General features: G+C 37.9%; 1 protein-coding gene across 25 annotated transcripts in view; it reads left to right on the forward strand.

Moving 5' to 3' along the window:
- NRCAM (neuronal cell adhesion molecule) overlaps positions 1-18,012 on the forward strand; it is a 146,309-nt gene that overhangs the window by 66,474 nt on the left and 61,823 nt on the right. For 15 of the 25 annotated variants that reach the window (XM_036401679.2, XM_036401687.2, XM_036401694.2 and 12 more), the window contains 3 exons: positions 11,258-11,446; positions 13,823-13,840; positions 15,811-15,916. In XM_036401679.2, coding sequence (XP_036257572.1) covers positions 11,356-11,446; positions 13,823-13,840; positions 15,811-15,916 — 215 coding nt within the window. In that variant the 5' untranslated portion in view covers positions 11,258-11,355. Of the gene's footprint in view, positions 1-11,257; positions 11,447-13,822; positions 13,841-15,810; positions 15,917-18,012 lie in introns of those variants that run through there. The other 10 variants (XM_054514795.1, XM_054514794.1, XM_036401714.1 and 7 more) reach the window with 3 other exon arrangements.

Consider the following 18,012-nt stretch of genomic DNA (forward strand, 5'->3'; position numbering starts at 1 on the left):
TAAATTCTCTTTTCTCGGCCTTTGATAATGAAGATACAAGAAAATGGCTGGAGAACAGAAAGTTAGCAGAATCAGCTGCAGCAAAGATAGAACATATCTTAATCAAACCAAGATTTAATTATGCCAGATGAAGCCAGTCACAGATTTAATTGAATAACACTGGCAAAAGGAAGGATAAATACTAAAAATATGAATTCTAGTAAACTATATCTGTTATTTGAAGTCTTTCCACTAAAATAACATAACAACAGGGGTCTATCCATTTGAACAGATGTAGTTTAATAGTGTCAGTAAAACCTACTAAAATCACATAGTTTCTTCTAAGCAAGAAGAAAAGTATAGTAATAAATGGAAAGCTTTCTGGATAGCAGTAGACTGTGTGGGGAAGTAATAACAGGTGCAATGCTGGTTCATCCAAAATGTCATCTGTGCTTCCAAAGTTTTGATCCAAGGTACTTACCCTGCTGTGAACTGAAAATGTTCATTTTTACAGAATAATAGTATCATGGAATGGGTTGGTTGGAAAAGACCTCTAAGATCATCACATCCAGCCATTAATGCAGCACTGTCAAGTCCACCACTAAACTGTGTCCCAAAGTGCCACATGTACACATCTTTTAAATACCTCCAGGCATGGTGACTAAACCACTTCCCTCCCTGGGCAATCTGTTCCAGGGCTTGACTGCCCTTGAAGTGAAGAAATTTTTTCTAATATCCAATCTAAACCTCCCCTGGCACAACTTGAGGCAATTTCCTCTTGTCCTATCTCATGTTCCTTGGGTGAGTAGGCCAACCTCCAACTTGTTACAACCTCCTTTCATAAGGTTCCACTTCAGCCTGCTTTTCTCCAGCCTAAACAGCCCCAGCTCCCTCAGCTCCTCATCAGATCTGTGCTCAGACCCTTCACCAGCCTCATTGCGCTTCTCTGGATACACTCCAGCCCCTCAATGTCTTGCCTGTAGTTAGGGGCCCAAAACTGAGCACAGGATTCAAGGTACAGCTTCACCAGTGCTGAGTACAGGGGAACAATTGCTGCCCTGGTGCTGCTGGCCACACAATTGCTGGTACAGGCCGGGTGCCACTGGCCTTCTTGGCCACCTGAGCACACACTGGATCATGTTCAAATGGCTGCTGGCCAAAACTCCCAGATCCTTTTCCATGGGGCCCCTTTGCAGCCACTCTTCCCCGAGCCTGGGGTTGTTGTGACCCAAGGGCAGGACCTGGCGCTTGGCCTTGTTGAACCTCATGCAATTGGCCTCAGCCCATCGATCCAGCCTGTCCAGATCGCTCTGCAGGGCCTTCCTTCCTTGCAGCAGATCAATGCTCCCACCCAGCTTGGTGTTGCCTGCAAACTCACGGGGGTGCACTTGATCCCTTTGTCCAGATCATTGATAAAGGCACTGAACAGGATGAGCCCCAATACTGAGCCCTGGGGAGCACCACTGGTGGCTGCCTGCCAACTCACTGCCATTCACCACCACTCTGAGCCCAGCCATCCAGCCAAGCTTTTACTCAGCAAAGAGTATGCCCATCCAAGCCGTGGGAAGCCAGTTCCTCCAGGATAATGCTGTGGGAAACAGTAATCAAAGGCCGTACTGAAGTCTAGTAGACAACATTCACAGCCTTTCCGTCATCCACTAAGTGGGTCACCTTGTTGTACAAGGAGCTCAGGTTGCTCAAGCAGGACCTGCTTTTCCTAAATCCCTGTTGGCTGGCCCTGAACCCCTGGTTGTCCTGAATGTGACACATGATGGCACTCAAGATGATCTGCTCCATCAACTTCCAATGCTCCATGAACATTAATGCTCTCAGTTGTCCCTTCTCGAGGCTGAACAGGCCCAGCTCCCTCAGCCTTGACACATAAGAGAGATGCTCTAGCCCTTTAACTATCTTTGTCTCCCTCTGTGGCACCTGCTCCAGAGATCCTATGTCTCTCTTGTCCTGAGTAGCCCAGAACTGGACACAGCACTCCAGATGTGCCCTCACTAGAGCTGGGTGGAGGTTCAAGGAAAAAAAAAGAAAAACAAAGGTAGCAGAGAAAAAAAACCTGAATTCCAATCTTACCTGCTTAATTTTATCTATAGAATTGAGGTGTCCAGCTGCAGCAGGCAGGTTTTCTACTGGTGATGAAGTTAATCAGAACTTTGTGAGTTGTTATGAATTATTTGAGAGTGAGGAGAAATTAGAGTTGCTCATTTAAACATGTGGTAAAAATCACTTCAGAAATCACTTTCAGAAAGTCCTGAAATGGGCAAATTCTTTCTAACCATTGTTAGGACAGTATTCACCCCTTCACATATGGTGCTCAGCAGCATTCCTGAGTGTAGCGACCTGGTTATGAAATGTACCACAACACTGGTGATATCTGCAAACAAATTATAAGTTGGTTCATTTACATAGGTCTCACATAATTCTGTTGGAGCAGTGGCAGTTTGAATTGCTGTATAAAGCAGGAACAGACTTGATTTGCATAGCTATAATAAATGTGAAGATTATCAAGTCTCACTTTTAGAGAGAAAGCTAAGAAGATTTCTACAGTGTTGAAGTTCTAGTATCACAGTTCTCTGTTCATTTCAGTTTTTAATGGTGGGCAGATAACAGGTTTAATTGTAACTACTTTAACAGAATTATTTAAAATTAAATGGGCAAACAGGCTAACTTTTACCTGTTAAATAGGTGTTGCACGTAGGTGGCTAGTTCCCAATGCCCATCACCAAAAAATGTACCCAGGGCAGCTGGCTGGAGTTGGTACAGTTTATTCCTTCTGCACTGTTTACCCTCCTTTGTTCATGTACTTGTTAAGGTTTTATATCTGACAGAATGCCTTAGTCCTCCTTTTCTGGCAATGTCCCTATTCTGAGTGACCTCCTCTTTAGCATAACTATTCCAGCATTTCATGCCAGTATTAGTGGTTTCTGCTCTACTTCCCCAAGGGAGGAGTTGCCCTGTCTGTGAATCAGATCCTGCTCTTTTGCACAGTATGGTTTTCTCAAGAGTATCTCCAGGATTGCAGGAATACTTCTGGACGGTCAGTGCTTTTGGGGTTAGCTGTCGGGATGCAAAGAGGATAATTAACCAGTGTAATACAGAGTGTATTACCTTCTCCTTAGGTAGCTTTCTGAAACCCCTGCACTTAATTTTGATGGGTAGAAAAAAATTAGGAAAATAGAAAAAAAAAGTCCATTTTATCACATCTCCTGGGTAAAGAAAATATTTCAGGGACTATTTCAGCTGGGCATCCTCTTTGCATAGTTACAAGGAACTGAACTGGGAGTCCTCACTCAGGGTATGGCTCCACTCACCACTTCACTATGGTATGGCTGTGAAAGCAGGCTGATGATACATTGATATTTTTTCTTATAAGTACTGTTTTATTCTATTGCAAAACCTTTCAGAGGGAAAGAGATGGGCTTCTGGAAAATGTTTTCCTTGTTGAAGTTTCTGCTGAATTATTTGTACTTAAAGAGTGACAAGATCATTTGCATGCTCTAAAAGTGTCAAAGCATGAAGAACTGTCCTAATGATAGCATCATCTAGGTACCTGCTTTTACCATCCACAAGCTCTGAAAATGTGTTTTCTTAGTTTATTTTCTCTCACTTACTCTGAATTCTTTCTAACTTACTGAGAATTTTAATGATTAAGCAGAATTCTTTCCTCTCCTTGATCTCCATATTTAGTGATTTACTTCAAGCCAAACTAGCTCCCTAAATTTATGCAAGTTACATTTTCACACCCTCCTTTGTAAACTCATGGTCTTCAGCATGAGTAGATCATCATCAGCAGCAGATTTGCAAAGTTACACTCAACTCCAACATCTCAACCAAGTCTTTGAAAGACAGTAAAGTATGTGCACATGCATAAGAGATGATGAGTATTTGTTCAGGCTGTAATGACTCTAAAGGGCTGCTGAAATAGGTGTCACTATACCATTAGTTTTATGCTCTATTCCATCATTTTTACATGAGGGGATTAAAAAGGTAAGAGAATCTGAATCCAGTCAAGTATTTAGGACACCAGAAAGGACCCAAGCAAGACCTAGACATCTGTTTAAATTTGCAATGCAAAAGTGCTGTTCAGATGCTGATTTGATTCTGGGAGCATCTAAACTTGCCAGGCTTACTAGGCTTACCTACCTATTTGAGGGCTATCCACAGCTTTGCTTGGCCATGTCTATAGTCACCCCAGCCAAAGCAGTTTATCATTTAAGCTGAGCAGGACCTAAAAAGTAATTGCTGCTCTGTTTAAATCCTCAAAAGGGCCAAATCCAATATAGCCCTTAAGGGAATATGTAAGACAACTGTAAAAGCACAGATTAGCCCTGCTCCAGTGTTTTAAAAGTCAACTCCAAGTGGCTGCTTTAAGGATTCAAGTCTGTCACACATGACTGAATTTACAGGCTTACCTGCTGCCCTTAATTAGATATTTGACCTCTGTGCTTAGTTGTTTGGGGTTTTTTTCCCTGCATTTTTTTGTGCTCATAGATTGTGTTTCTTGACCAGACAGTTGAAATGAGAGTGGAATTTTTAAGGACCCCTATCTCTGCTTTTTTATCTGCATCCCAGTGTTCATAGTGATCTACCAAAGAGATCCAGTTAGCAGCTATGAAATTTTAGGCATGTTCTCATGGCAGATGTGTTGGTCATTTCTATGGTGGAGACAAGCAGGCAAATATTTGGGGTTTTTTAATAGGGCCAAGTCTTAGAAACACTGTTTTCTGATGTTGTTATATTATTATAAGTAACATGATTATTGGAAGAAAAATTATGATTCATAATATTAGGATGGAAAGCCTCTTTAGTCATAGTAACCATTAGTAGATATAGAATACTATGTGTTGAAGATACATAATTTTATGTAATTTAGCAAGTATAGGTGTCATGGGCCTACCTGTGAGCTCCAGAGGAGCCAGTGGAGAAGATATCTGGTTCACAGGTTTTCGTTTTTAATATGTTCCTTAAGACTGGGAGGTAGCTGGTGTTCTGCCCAGATTCAGAATAGACAAGCAGATTGAGCAGGGTAAGTATAGCCTGATATAAATCACAGAGAACATATGGAAAAAGCTGATTGGGGACTCAGCTGATAGGGAATTAAAAGCCTTGAGTAAAATTGATTCTGCTCAGAGTTTTATGGAAAGTAGAGCTTGTAAAACAAATGATTTACAAAAACTTGATTTTAATCTTTTAATATCTGGTAAAATTACGCATTTGGTAAGATGATGGTAAGATGACTTTGAAAAGCATTTGGCTTACTGCCACGTGAAACCAATTAATAAAAACATGAATTGAACTATGTAACGAAACAGACCAGACTTTGATGAATAACAAACCAGTTGGCAGGTCTTTATATAGGATTGTCAGTAAAGAAGTTTCATGGACTAAGTGGCTTTCCCATAGTTGAAAATAGAGTCACAGTAGAGAGACTGTAAATTATGTCTGGATTGTGGAAAGTAAGGAGACCACTGTGAATGCTTAAGTACATTCTCAGAGCCAAAACAGTAATGCTGAGTGTAATGGCAGTTCAGGAGTGTAACCAGGCTGATGATTTTTTTGCTGTATATAGAACTGCTGAGAACATTTAGAGTGTGGCACACAAGGCCATCTGCCTTTGTCAAAATAGCTTGAAAATGGCTAAGTGCCATTTTCAAGCATCTAACCCTAACAAGTAGCTGAAGCATCTGAATTAGTCCTGAGGAGATATTGTTGAATTCAGGAGTTCTGTCTGTGTAGTTTATATTTCATCCAGTTCTCTTTAAATGGATATCCCTATAATATTTACAGTGTAGCCAAATCCAAAGCAATGGGCTTAAGCTTCATAAACAGGAGATCACAGAAAATGATTTAGTATTTCCTGATGACTTTAAAGGATAGATTTATAGTAGATTGTGACAAATTAAAAACTCGGAGGAAAGCAGTGTGGTGTTTTCCAGGGCTCTAAAGAATGAGAAATAGTTCTAATGCGGTGTGCTTTTAGAAAGTTTAAAAAATTATTTCTATTTATTGACCCCTCTATTCAGACACTCTAAAGCTATGTGTCCTGTGCTAAGTAGATTAAGACCAGCTATGTAGAAATAGATCATAACTTGGATAATTTACATCTAATAGGTAAGAGATGGATGGGAGCAAACCAGTTGGGACTGAATTGACTACAAGGTTATTCAAGAGCAGAATTTTGACTACTACTTGGTTCTATCAGCACAGACCTGGGTGTTTAGTCTATTATGTCATACTACCTCCACAAAAACAGTTAGAATTATTCTTGTTATAAAGCATTATTGTTTCTAGTAGTGCTGTGTCTGTGCCACTTACGTAGTGTAACACTAAGTGCATTGTTATCTATTTCTGTTTGAAATATTTTAATTAAATATTTGTTTATAATTAGTGGTTTTTATGTGGCCTATTATTGCAAATACTAGATAACCTAAAAAGAAGGGTGAAATTTGAAACCATTCATTCGAAAATATTTTAAATAATCTTATTAATACTTGCATAGCTAGCATAGTTGTGTAAACCACGTAAGTCCTGTAAAGACCTTCCATTAAGACCTATCCTTAAGACCATAAAGACCTATCCTTAAGACAAGGGTATTGCTGTTGTCCTCAAAAGTGAGCATTTTGTGCTTTTTTATTATAATCTTCAACACTTCTTTTTAATGTACAAATCACTAAATATATTTATGCCATTTAAAATTGCTTTTCATGTTTCTGTGGATATAAGACTGCTATGAAACAAATTTCCTTGAAAACTATTTATTTTTCCTATATTCTAATTATGTCTGTCTTTCACTATAGAGGCATTAGACAAATGAAGCAGTGGGAGTTTTTTGCTAAGTAATAATTTTTCTCTAATCTCCAGTGTCTAACTTGTACTGCATTAATTTAATCATGTTTATATAGAAGATAATGCTTTTTTCCCCTAATGTGTATGAAATATTCCAGTTGTTCTATCTTGCAATTTAATTACCTTTTCACATTTCTTACACTGACCTTGGTTTCCATTCACATTTCTAAAGACCTTTTTGTCTTAAAAATAATATAATTGAGTAGAAATGCATAATCAGTGATGCATCAAATCTCTGTGAAACAATATTACGTTTAGAAAATGCTGTCTAACTTTGGAGTAGATCGAATTTCAGTAAACACACTTCCTTACACTCTTACATCCTAAAAAAGAAATATTGCAGCAGCACTTACAGGGAAATTAAACATGTTGTATGCTTCTGTTGAGGACAGCCAGAGGAAAAATGTGTTCTCTCTGGCATTTGGAGCCTCAATTGACTCACCTTTGAGGTGTCAATTGATAGTGTGTCTGTCTGGATTAATATTCCAATCAGAAATCAGTATTACTCAGTACTGGTATAGTATAGTAAAATATCCTCTGTGTGTGGGTGTTTGCTCTACAGTCGTGGATACTGTTCACCTGATAGCACTCTCTTTGGCAAATACTGACCTGACCAATTGTCATTCTATGGTGCCTGGACACAATTCAGGGAGTGTCAGTGAGTAGGTAGGATGGATGCTTCTTCAGTAGAAGGGAAGGATGTAACCCATGATGTACCAGTGTCTTCTCCCAAGTAGCAAGCAAAAGGACAAGAGGGAACAGTCTCAAATTGCTCCAGAGAAGGTTTAGATTAAATATTAAGAAAAGTTTCTTTACTGAAATAATTATGAAGCCCTGGAACAGGCTTCTCAGAGAAGTGGTTGAGCTCTCCTCCCTGGAGGTAATTTAACACATGTAGCTGTGGCACTTAGAAACACCGTGAAGTGTTGAACTTGGCAGTGCTGGGCTGATAGTTAGGCTTGGTGATCTTAAAGGTCTTTCCCAATCTTAACAATTCTGTGATTCATTTGCTCTTGAGCTCTTAAAATTGAGGAGATCCTTGTCCCTTTTGATTTACAAAAGGAGTCTTGAATTCTGCCTTCCAAATTATCCCTTCCATATACATGTTGTTTTTCCTAGCTCTTCAGTATTTTGCTGAAGACCATTTATAGCCAAATGGTCCCAGTGAAGAGACCACTGGGAACCAACTGCGTCTTGATCTTCTGCCATATAGTCTACCTCAGGCTCACCTCAGGTGCCTTCATTCTTCTAATTGTGTCTTTCTGTGGGTCATTTTTAAAAAGTAATTCTTTGGTTTTTTTTTTTTCCCAAGTGAAAAAAAGGTTGATGTCTCTCACTTGATCCTGGTTCTTTTGTAATACGTACATAAAACCCTTGCCTTCTGAAATTATACTTTATGATGAAATACTATTGCACTTTGCTTATGCATTTTTATTTAACTGGACTCCTGTTTGCTATCCCATAGCTTCAACCCTTAGTCCATGTTGTTAGTCACAATCAGCATCTCATCAAGAAGCACATTAGACATAACAAGTGACATTTTGTTAGGTACATGAGAGGTATGCAAGTGTAGAAAATCATATTTTGTACAAATTGGTGAGCGAGCAAACTCCTGACCAAACTGTGACAATATATTTGTTTTCCTATGAAGAGGGTAGGAAAAAAACGTCTCAGTTACAAGAGATCGTAAATAAATTATCTGGAGGAAAAGGCAATCTGCTGTATAAATATTTCAAGTTTTGCAATTGAAGCCTTCACATTGATCTGTGCTTAGAGGCCTGTCCTTATTTTGTAGCAGATAATGTTATGTCAAAGCAATGTTTAGTTCTACATAGCAGCTGTTGTATTCATACTAAATTATGCCAGATTTAATCTTGACTACATTCAACAAGAGCACCCAGTTGTGCTGACAAACCTAAAATCATTTTCAGTAATATTCTGTCGCAAACCCTTTGGGCTCTCTGAGGTTGAATTCCCATATTATACCCAAACATCCCAGCAGTAGATTCAATTGGTATCCAACTGGAACTTTGCAGCAGCAGAGGTAGACAATATGAGACAATTTCTCAAGAGTATTACTTTCCCAATCATTTTAATTGCCCCTGCCTGATTCACCAGTGCTTGTGTATTCATTTGTACTTGTTCAAAGCAAATGCAATTTGATTTTACAATACTCTCAAATCACTGCAATACTCATTTTACATGCCAAAAGAACAAGACAATAAAGTGGAGGGTTTTTAGGGTTTCAGGAGGAGAACTGAAACGTTGCATGGAGAAGAAACAATAGAAGTCAAGGTTCTCTTGTGCAGTACTTCAAAGAGTATCCTGTAAATCCCAGGTCATGGCACGGAGAGGGCACCTTGATAATTGCAGTGATACTGTAATGAGGAGATGGCATATTAATCAGAGAACAGAGGGTGAGAACCTAGTTTAACTGAGAAGAGCAGACAGCTGTGGTTGCTGGAATAAAATCAGCTTTTTTGGAGAGCACTTCATTGCAGGAAACATGCTGGAGTGTTCTCAGGCACTCTTGACAGAAGCTCTACTCCTTCTCCTTGCTCACTTCAGCAGGAGCGTAGAAAACTGTATGTGCCAAAATGGGATGAGGAAAGCACTTCTCACCTTTCCCACCTCAACCCCAGTAATTTAGGGTGCTTATTAAAATATAGCAAATTTCAGTTTGTTTTTCTAGAAAAGTCTGAGTTTTTTTCATGCTTTCCTGCTAGGTGTCTGAACCCCTTTCTGAATGTTTTGTAGATTAGCATGCCACCTTGACTGCTTGTGAAGTTCCAGCTTATATTTATATAAATAATTATGCTAAAGCCCGAACTATGGTGTCCTCTCTTCTGATGTGTTTTATAATTTTTCTAATCTGCCATGATAAGTAATTAGTCATTACATTACAGTATACAGTCCTAGAGATAGTTTGGAATGTCAATAAGCAACTTGACCTGTCCAGTCAGTAGTTCCCAACAGCTCCAAATAGTACATGTGTAGAACTCTAACCTACTGGAATATTCTTATTTTGATAGAAAAATCTGTTTTGCAGATAGTGACAGTAAGAATCGGGGAGTTTGATGTCCTAGGTTAGGATGAGAAGTAGAGCTCCACACCTCAGTTCTAGTTTCTAATTCCAGTCTCGCTCAGAGGACTGTACAAAGAGAAAGATAATTTACAGCAGCAATTAAGAGGCATAAATTCTTCTGTAATGTGAAAAATGAGGGAAATTCTTACCATAGACTGGCTTAAGTAACTTCAGGAAGCACAAACAAATCTTAATTTAACATTTGTAAAGCAGGTGCTTCTTTGCAGCTTTAACTCCTTGTAGACTGGATAGCTTTGTGTTTCATATCTGTAGCCAGAGCTGAGCAAGTGTTCTCTTCAAGGTGAATTAATGCTGATCACTGTGAACTTCCTAATCCATCTGGGAAGTACTTTCTCAGTGGATGTTCATTTACTGAGAATGCATTGTGCAAGCACCGTTTGGATTTCTAGGGCTGCGCAGCTCTTTGTTGGTCACTGGTGATGCTGATGGGGCTTGCAGGCAGTTTTCACTCCTCCATTTTTCTCAGCTAGAGCTTGTTCCTGAATGCAGAAAATAAGAAGGGAACCAGAATCATTCTGCATGGCTAATGTGATCTCTCATGCTTGGCTGAGGAGGGAAATCTAACAGATTTCCAAGAACTTAAGTTTCATTACCAGCAGTTTGTCACATAGGAAAGGAGAAGGGTGTTTGAGAATATGCTGACAGTTAATTATATTTTGGTTTCAGGCTAGAAATGACAAAGCATTTTGATGTTACCTGTTTTGAGTCAGATATCCAGAAGTAGGAGCCCAGGTACAGTCTCAGGATAGCACCTTAGCACCTTAATCAAGTCTTGTGTATTCAGTCCACAGCTGCCTTATTAGAAAGAGTTCTGAAGTGGGGAGAAGCTGGGATACCTAACTCAAAGCTGCAGAAAGATTCCACAGTTTACTTAGCAAATTCATGGCTTGACATATTTTCATTGAAGTAGATGCCTAAAATGCCTCTTTCCAAGAATGGTGCAGGGTGCTTGAAAGAGAGACTAGGTGGGCATTCAGAGCTGTAATCCTCTAAATCTACTTCAGAGGACTGTTATCTTTAGTATATACTCTTTTTTTAACTAGATGGACTGACTGATGCTTTATCCTTCTTAGGAGAGGTATTTGTATTTCCGTTCAATAAGGTTGTGGGATTTCTTCATTAGCTTCTTTAGGAAAGTGTTACAATCTAGATGACCTTGTGAATTTGTTGGATTTCAGTAGAATACATGGTGTAACCCTTATCTTTAGATATAGTATTTAGACTGCTTGTATTTCATAATATTTTTAAGATGCATGTGACCATTTAACTCTCCATTATATCTGCATATCATTCTTTTGTTTTTTTATTTATCAGGTTTCTTGTCTATATTTACATAACTACCACAAGCTATCTAGTCTTACGAAGTTGAACTTCATTCTTCAAGTGTGATTTACTCAGTACAGCTTAAAATCATGACGAAAAAGATGAGCATGTCTACAAGCAAAACTTCCCTGGTCCTCTTTCTGTGCCAAATTATTTCTGCACTGGATGTACCTCTTGACTGTAAGTATTAACCTGATAAGTAAGTGCAGAATAATGGAAGAGTAATTAAATAATTTCTGTAGGAAACTGAAGATAACTCCAACACGGAGCTAAAAATAGAGTGTGTTTGGTGACTTCAATCAGGACATTATAATTATGAATTTTTACACTGACTTACTGAAGATTTTCAAAACCTGTGCATATAAAATGAGTTACGTTGTTCAGTTGAGGAGGTGTAACACAGGATTCTCGCAGAATCCTACTTACATTTCAGTGTGCCTTTGTTTGATCAAACTGAAGAAAGTCAGAAAAGCCCTGCTAAATGTTAATTATTTGTGAAATTAAGATCACATTGATATTTTTCTAAAAATCCCAGGACAGTTCCTAGTGGTTGTAAACAATCAAATCACCCTTACCTTCAGAGAAGAGGTTCCCTGGAGCTGGTATGAGAGCTAGTAAAAAATTCAAATACCTAAAATTCAGATACTCAAAGCATCTTATTTTTTTGATGCCAAAGGGTAAGTAAGGCTCTTAGATTTCTTGAGTAGTGCCTGAAAACAGTTAAGAATTTTTTCTTAAAAACATGTTAGAAATGTGCTGGGCAGGGAAGTCCAGCATTAACACATGAGGAAACGCCTGGAGGAGGGGAAATCCCATTATCTGAAGTTCTTGTCTAATACCAGACTCTGTTAGGGGGAACCTTGAAGATAGCACTCCATGTTGAAAAGGGAGCAATGGTAGCTTCTGTGTTTTACATTCTCAATAGCTAATTTTATTAAATTACTCATGTTTTAGGTTGCTGTTTTCTTTCTAAGATAAACATGATCACATTTTCAGAATTCAGTGAGCCATGTTGCGCCTCTCAGTGATAATTCATTTGTTAAACTAATTTCCAGGGAAGAGAACATTAGGGCTGGTGTTTAATTGATGGATTAATACATCAGTAAATTTGCCTGTGATTCTAATCTGCATGTTTTTCTTTACCCCGTGGTTTTGACACCTTCCTCCCTTCCAGAAATGCATGTTTTTCTTTAATAATCATTGACATACATTGCAAGTGCTTTGGCGTTTTTTTTTTCCTATGCATTTTACAAGCCTATCAAACCAATGACCTGTATTTCTGTAACAAAATCAATATATCTGAATGACATCCAACTTGTTGTGTTGCAAATGCTTTTAGAGGAATAAGCTGTGGGTTAAGGAAGGCTTTGAAAGTTTGATGAATAAATGAATGTGTTACTTTCAACACTTAATTTTTCTCCTTAAACATCTTTGCAGGCTATAAATAGTGTTTTAAACCTATCTTGTAGTTTAGCAACTAATATAGATTCTGCACCTCTTTAATATTGTTATCTTAAGAGCAAGATTTTAGGTTAAATTTACCAGAAATGCATCAATAGACAAAAATAATAGCCCTTTTGGATATATCATTTTAATTCTGTACTGAGAATTTAATTCCCTTCTGCTTCATGCTTATTAATTTTGTGAGGTCTGATAAAGTCACATACTTGAATTTTTAACCAGAAATTACATCTGGAATAATGGTATCGCTTTCATAAATAATGATGAGAATGGTCTCTGGGAGAGCACCACAAGGGAAGGACTTAGATTTTTTTGTGGGTCTTCCCTGAATATCAACCATAGAGACCTGGTGGTGAGAACCTACTTGATTAGTTGACTATTTAGGTTTTATCCAGGTTAAAAATTTCTATTCATAGCAAGTTCACTAGTTCCTAGTCAGTGTCTCCTCAAAGCAGGCCAGGAATGACTGAAAATGTAGGGACTCAGGGACATTTGGCCTATTGATAAAGGGAGGTGTTTATGCACAACATTGGAATTAAGCAATAATTCCAATTAGCTAAGATGATTTTTTTTTGTTTACTTATTTTTCAAGCCAGAAAGCGTTGCAAGTCTGTTGAGCAGGATTAGATGCTTTTGTCTTTACAAGAGTAATTTTAGCCTGAAGCATTCTCTTTGTTCTTCCATGTGATCATATGGGTGGATTGATTTTGACTGCAGCATGAGCATAGTGCACTCCATTAATTCTGATTTGCTGCTGTCACCTCAGTATTTGTATTTTATGTCCTTGCAAGGCCAAATCACATAGCATGGTTGCCATCAAAAAGTCAACACTTCAGGAAAGTTTCTCATGCCAAGAGCTTTAAGATAAATGTAGTAATATCTAACACAATGGAAATTGTGGTTGGAATTTCAGGCATTGCTGCATGGGTTGCAGTGCTGGATGTTTTAAAAGTTTTCTTTTTAATGGTGACCAAAGTACTTGTCAGAGACACTTATCTTCCCTCTCAAAATTGCTAATTTTCTCTTCACTAACAAATGTTTCTCTTTAATCTCCATTTGTCCATTCAACTGCTGATTCTGATGTGGGAATAAAAGCAAAACTTCTAGAAGAATGTAAGTTACTCTTCACCTAAAAATAGGCTGTGTGCTGCTGAAAATTAATACAGATTGTGCTGCAAATTGAATTTGTTGCCAAAAATGTGTGATTCTGACATCTTGTTGATGATTTTGTTTGCTGTATCTAGATGTTTTGTGCATGCAGTGTTCAGAAAATACTAATGTACATAAAACAACATTCTGATATTCTGAATAAATTAATTGTGTGGTTTTTGATGGTGTGCTACTTGAACATTAAAATCTTCACTCAATATCAGCATGTGCAGTGTTTTATTACTACTTTCAGGAGTAAATATATTTGATTGAAAATTATTGGAATATATGTACTTTTGTACTATGTTACATATCTGATGTGGACATATTTTTATATCCACAGTGGATATAGCTATTTAAGTAGACCTCCTATTTTATGGGTTCTAACTTAGCTTTAGTTTTATCGTTAATTTAATCAGTATTAAGTGCAGTCCATAACACAGGAGTGGAGGTTTCAGGTTTTTTATGTGCATCAGATGGAATATCCTGTAGGCTGGGCAGTGTTTGTGTCATATCCTTTTTCAGAGTGAATTTGCCATCTGATACATACTGACCCTGAGAGATGCCTCTGAGAGGGAAAAGGACCGCCTTCAAGTACTCCTAAAGAAATGCACACAAAGGCATCATGTAAGAATGTTGCCTTCCTCTTTCAAGGATTCTCCCCTGTGCAGTGAGGAGCAGAACCCAGTTCTCCATGGCCTGTTCTGCTTAGCTCATGTGTTGGGTTATGATTCCATGATCTGATTTCTTTTCACTGCTGTTTCTTGCAGCTAGGGTTTTACAGACAACTACCTCCATCTGTGCAAAGGAGTACTTAATGTGTAATGGTATCCTTAAGGAAGACTTAAATAAAAATCCCAGTTACAGAATTTTAACTGTCTGGAGTGAGGCATGAGAACCAAACTAACTTTAATGATTGAAATATTTTGTTCCAGTGGCTAGAAATTACCCCAAAGCACAAGCAAAGGGTATTGCTGGACAGGTGATTTACAGCACTTAGGCAGGGATGTTCATGGGCATGTTATTCAACAAGTTTATTTAGGTGACACTAAACTATAAATATATGAATAATGTTGATGACAACACCTTTCTCACTGTCTTAATATCACAAACAGTGTTTTTAAATGCAAAAATGGGCATAGATAATGGTAATAGGTTATAAATTACCATAGGTAGACACCAACTACTTTGTCAGGTGAATCAATTTTTTTTTTAATTCTGTGTTAATTGTTTTATAGTACTTGAAAAATTAAAAATGTTAAATGATTACTTCTTCTGGACAGTTCACGTGACTATATTTTTAATGGATACATTAAGGAGAATTGGTGCTTTACTTTTCCTACATGTTTACTTTATTTGGAAGCTAGATACTTTTTTTGTCATTTTTAACAGTGTCTTTTCCTTATAACACATTTTTTACTCCTGAAAAGTAGTTCTTAAAAGCATGCTTTATAGATTAAGGCAATATCTTAAACAAAATAAATGTGTGGACATGCAGAGAATTTGAAAATATACAAAATGTTTAGAAGCACAAAGCAATGTATATTTTTTCCTTCTGTGTGGTACAAAACCATTTTGTGGAGGTTTAGTCTTGCAGCTCTTGATTTCAGATTGTTGGACTTAGAATTTGAGTGTCCTTTGGTTTTGTAAAAATCTGTTGAAATCTGAGGTATAGAAATTATATTTTCATTAAACGTTTTGGCCAAGATCTTCATCCACTGTAAATCAGGATAGCTCAGCTGGAAGTTAGCATAGCTACACTGATTTACAAGGGTAAAGAACTTCAGCCTCCTGATACAAATGATACTTTAATCCCACTCTTCTGTCAATGATGTGCTTGCTAACTGCAGTTCTTCTTTCTCTGCTTACAAAGAAGTGTCTTGATGGTACTTTGAAAATATTGTTGAAATCCTCTCTCTTTGTTGTATTTGAAGTGTCACAGCCTCCTACGATAACTCAGCAATCTCCAAAAGATTACATTGTTGACCCTCGAGAGAATATTGTAATACAGTGTGAAGCCAAAGGAAAGCCACCTCCTAGGTTAGTAGCTTTTTTTTTTTTTTTTTGCTTTTATTGGCCTAGGAGTATGGAAGAACTAGGAGAACATACTGTAATTTTTGTAAACTAACAAGATCAAGATTATATGTATGAATGTGCTTGCACATGCAAGAACATGCACACATCTGTACCTCTGTAAATTACACAGCTACCAGATATCAGCACAGTTTTGACTCTTATCACACTTGACATTTAAATGTTTCTAGAGTCATCAAGCAATTGTAGCATTTTTTTCTTCTCAAAACTCTTAACAGTAAAATAATGCTTGATTATTACAGATAGGTAAATGCCCATGGAACACACTAGGAGACATTCTGTACTATGACCTAGATCATGTGCCAAGTTCAGGCATAGTCTTTAAGAAGAACAGACAGTGAATAAAGTCAGGCTAACACTAATGCATTCAAATGTAATGTTTTGTAAATAATTCCATTTTATGAGGCTGGTCTTGAAATACAATTTGTCAGAAGTTATGTAGTCTGTATCAGTCTTATTGATCATATGTATTTAATGTATTTAATTTAAATCTTGTGTATTTAATAGCCTCAAGTTTTTGGTTTTGGCAGAAATGGATTAGATTCCTGTTTGTTGTCCATTTTAAGATTATCTTTCAGCATTTTAAAATATTTGACAGCTACTCCTTTCAAGTTACTGAGTACCTGCACTGGAAACATCAGTAGCCGTGATACACTCTGGCATTGTTAGTAACTGCTGCTGATTGCAGAGACTGTGAACATAAAAATGCCCTTTTCTCTACTCTAGCAGTGTTATGCCACACCTTACTAGCAAGGTCCATGTTAAACTGCTCATTCAGACACAGACAGAGCTTGTTAGATGTATTTCTTCTGAATAACCAGTTTTATTTCTTCATTACTCCTGCTGGTTGCCTTGGCATCACAGTCAACAGAATGGAGAAGATGGAGATTATCTGGGATATTCTCACTCTTTCTAGTGTTCCATTAAGGACAGGAGTTCCACAGAGCTGCTTTGTTTGACAGCATTTCAATTTTGCTGGCCCAATACCATTTTTAATAGTCTAGGTGTTTACCTAAAGGATCAGATTATTATTGTCCACTTTGGGACAACAGTATTGCTTCTGCAGGTGTTTCTCTTGAACACTTCTGGATGGAATTACCTGAGAGAACAAGAGTGCTGCCTGTGAGACTGAGATACCTGAGCCATGTGCCTAGGCTTTCTGCTGCACATCCTCATCTTCCTCATCAAACATGGCTTTGTTTCCATGCTACAGAGGAAGGGACAGGTTTTAAGTAAAGAAATTTCTAATGAGTTTTCTAAGCTTATGCTTAGCCTTGCTGTTTTTTTAAGATATGAAATTTATTTAATTTCTATCAATAGTTAGTCTGCTTGGTCCATCACTCTTGGTAACCTGCAAATGTATTTTGGAACTGGAACTGCTCCAGAGCTCTGAAGTCAAAGGTGGACTTTCTCAGCCCACAGTGTGAATTGTGTGATATCAGTGTGATAACTTCTTATTGGTGAGAGCACCTGGCATAAAGGTTTGTGGATGTGCTGCTACCTATAGCTAGAGCAGCAAAGACTCTGACTGTCGCTCATCTCAAATTCAGGGGTTTGTACCACTTTTTCCACCTCTCATTTGAATCTACATTACACTTTCTTGCATTTTTAATATTATTGGTAACAGAAACCCCGCATTCTGAAACTTCACCTGCAAAGTTGTAAGATACAGGTTCACTATTAATTCACTATGCTTGGTAGTCCTCCCAAGCACTGCTGCAGGTCCAGTTCTTCTCTCCCCCAACACAAGGTGCAAATATCATGTCCAGTCCTGCTGCAGAGGGTCAGGGCACAATTTAAGTCAGTTAGAATTTGAGCTTTTCCAGTACCATATATATTTATACATTTATACCAGCACAAAAAGTGTTTGTGCTTAAGATTCTGAAGCTGAAATGTAACAAGTATGAAAACTGCTGTTCACAGTGTTTGAAGCTGTGAGTGCTCAGCACTTCATAGGTGTTGGTCAAGCTCTCTGTGACTATACTTCTGACCATAAACAGAGCATAAGAAGGAAAGTGGTGTCTATGGTCTAAATTGTAGAC

This window comes from Molothrus ater, chromosome 5 (assembly GCF_012460135.2).
Source record: "Molothrus ater isolate BHLD 08-10-18 breed brown headed cowbird chromosome 5, BPBGC_Mater_1.1, whole genome shotgun sequence".
NCBI lineage: Eukaryota > Metazoa > Chordata > Aves > Passeriformes > Icteridae > Molothrus > Molothrus ater.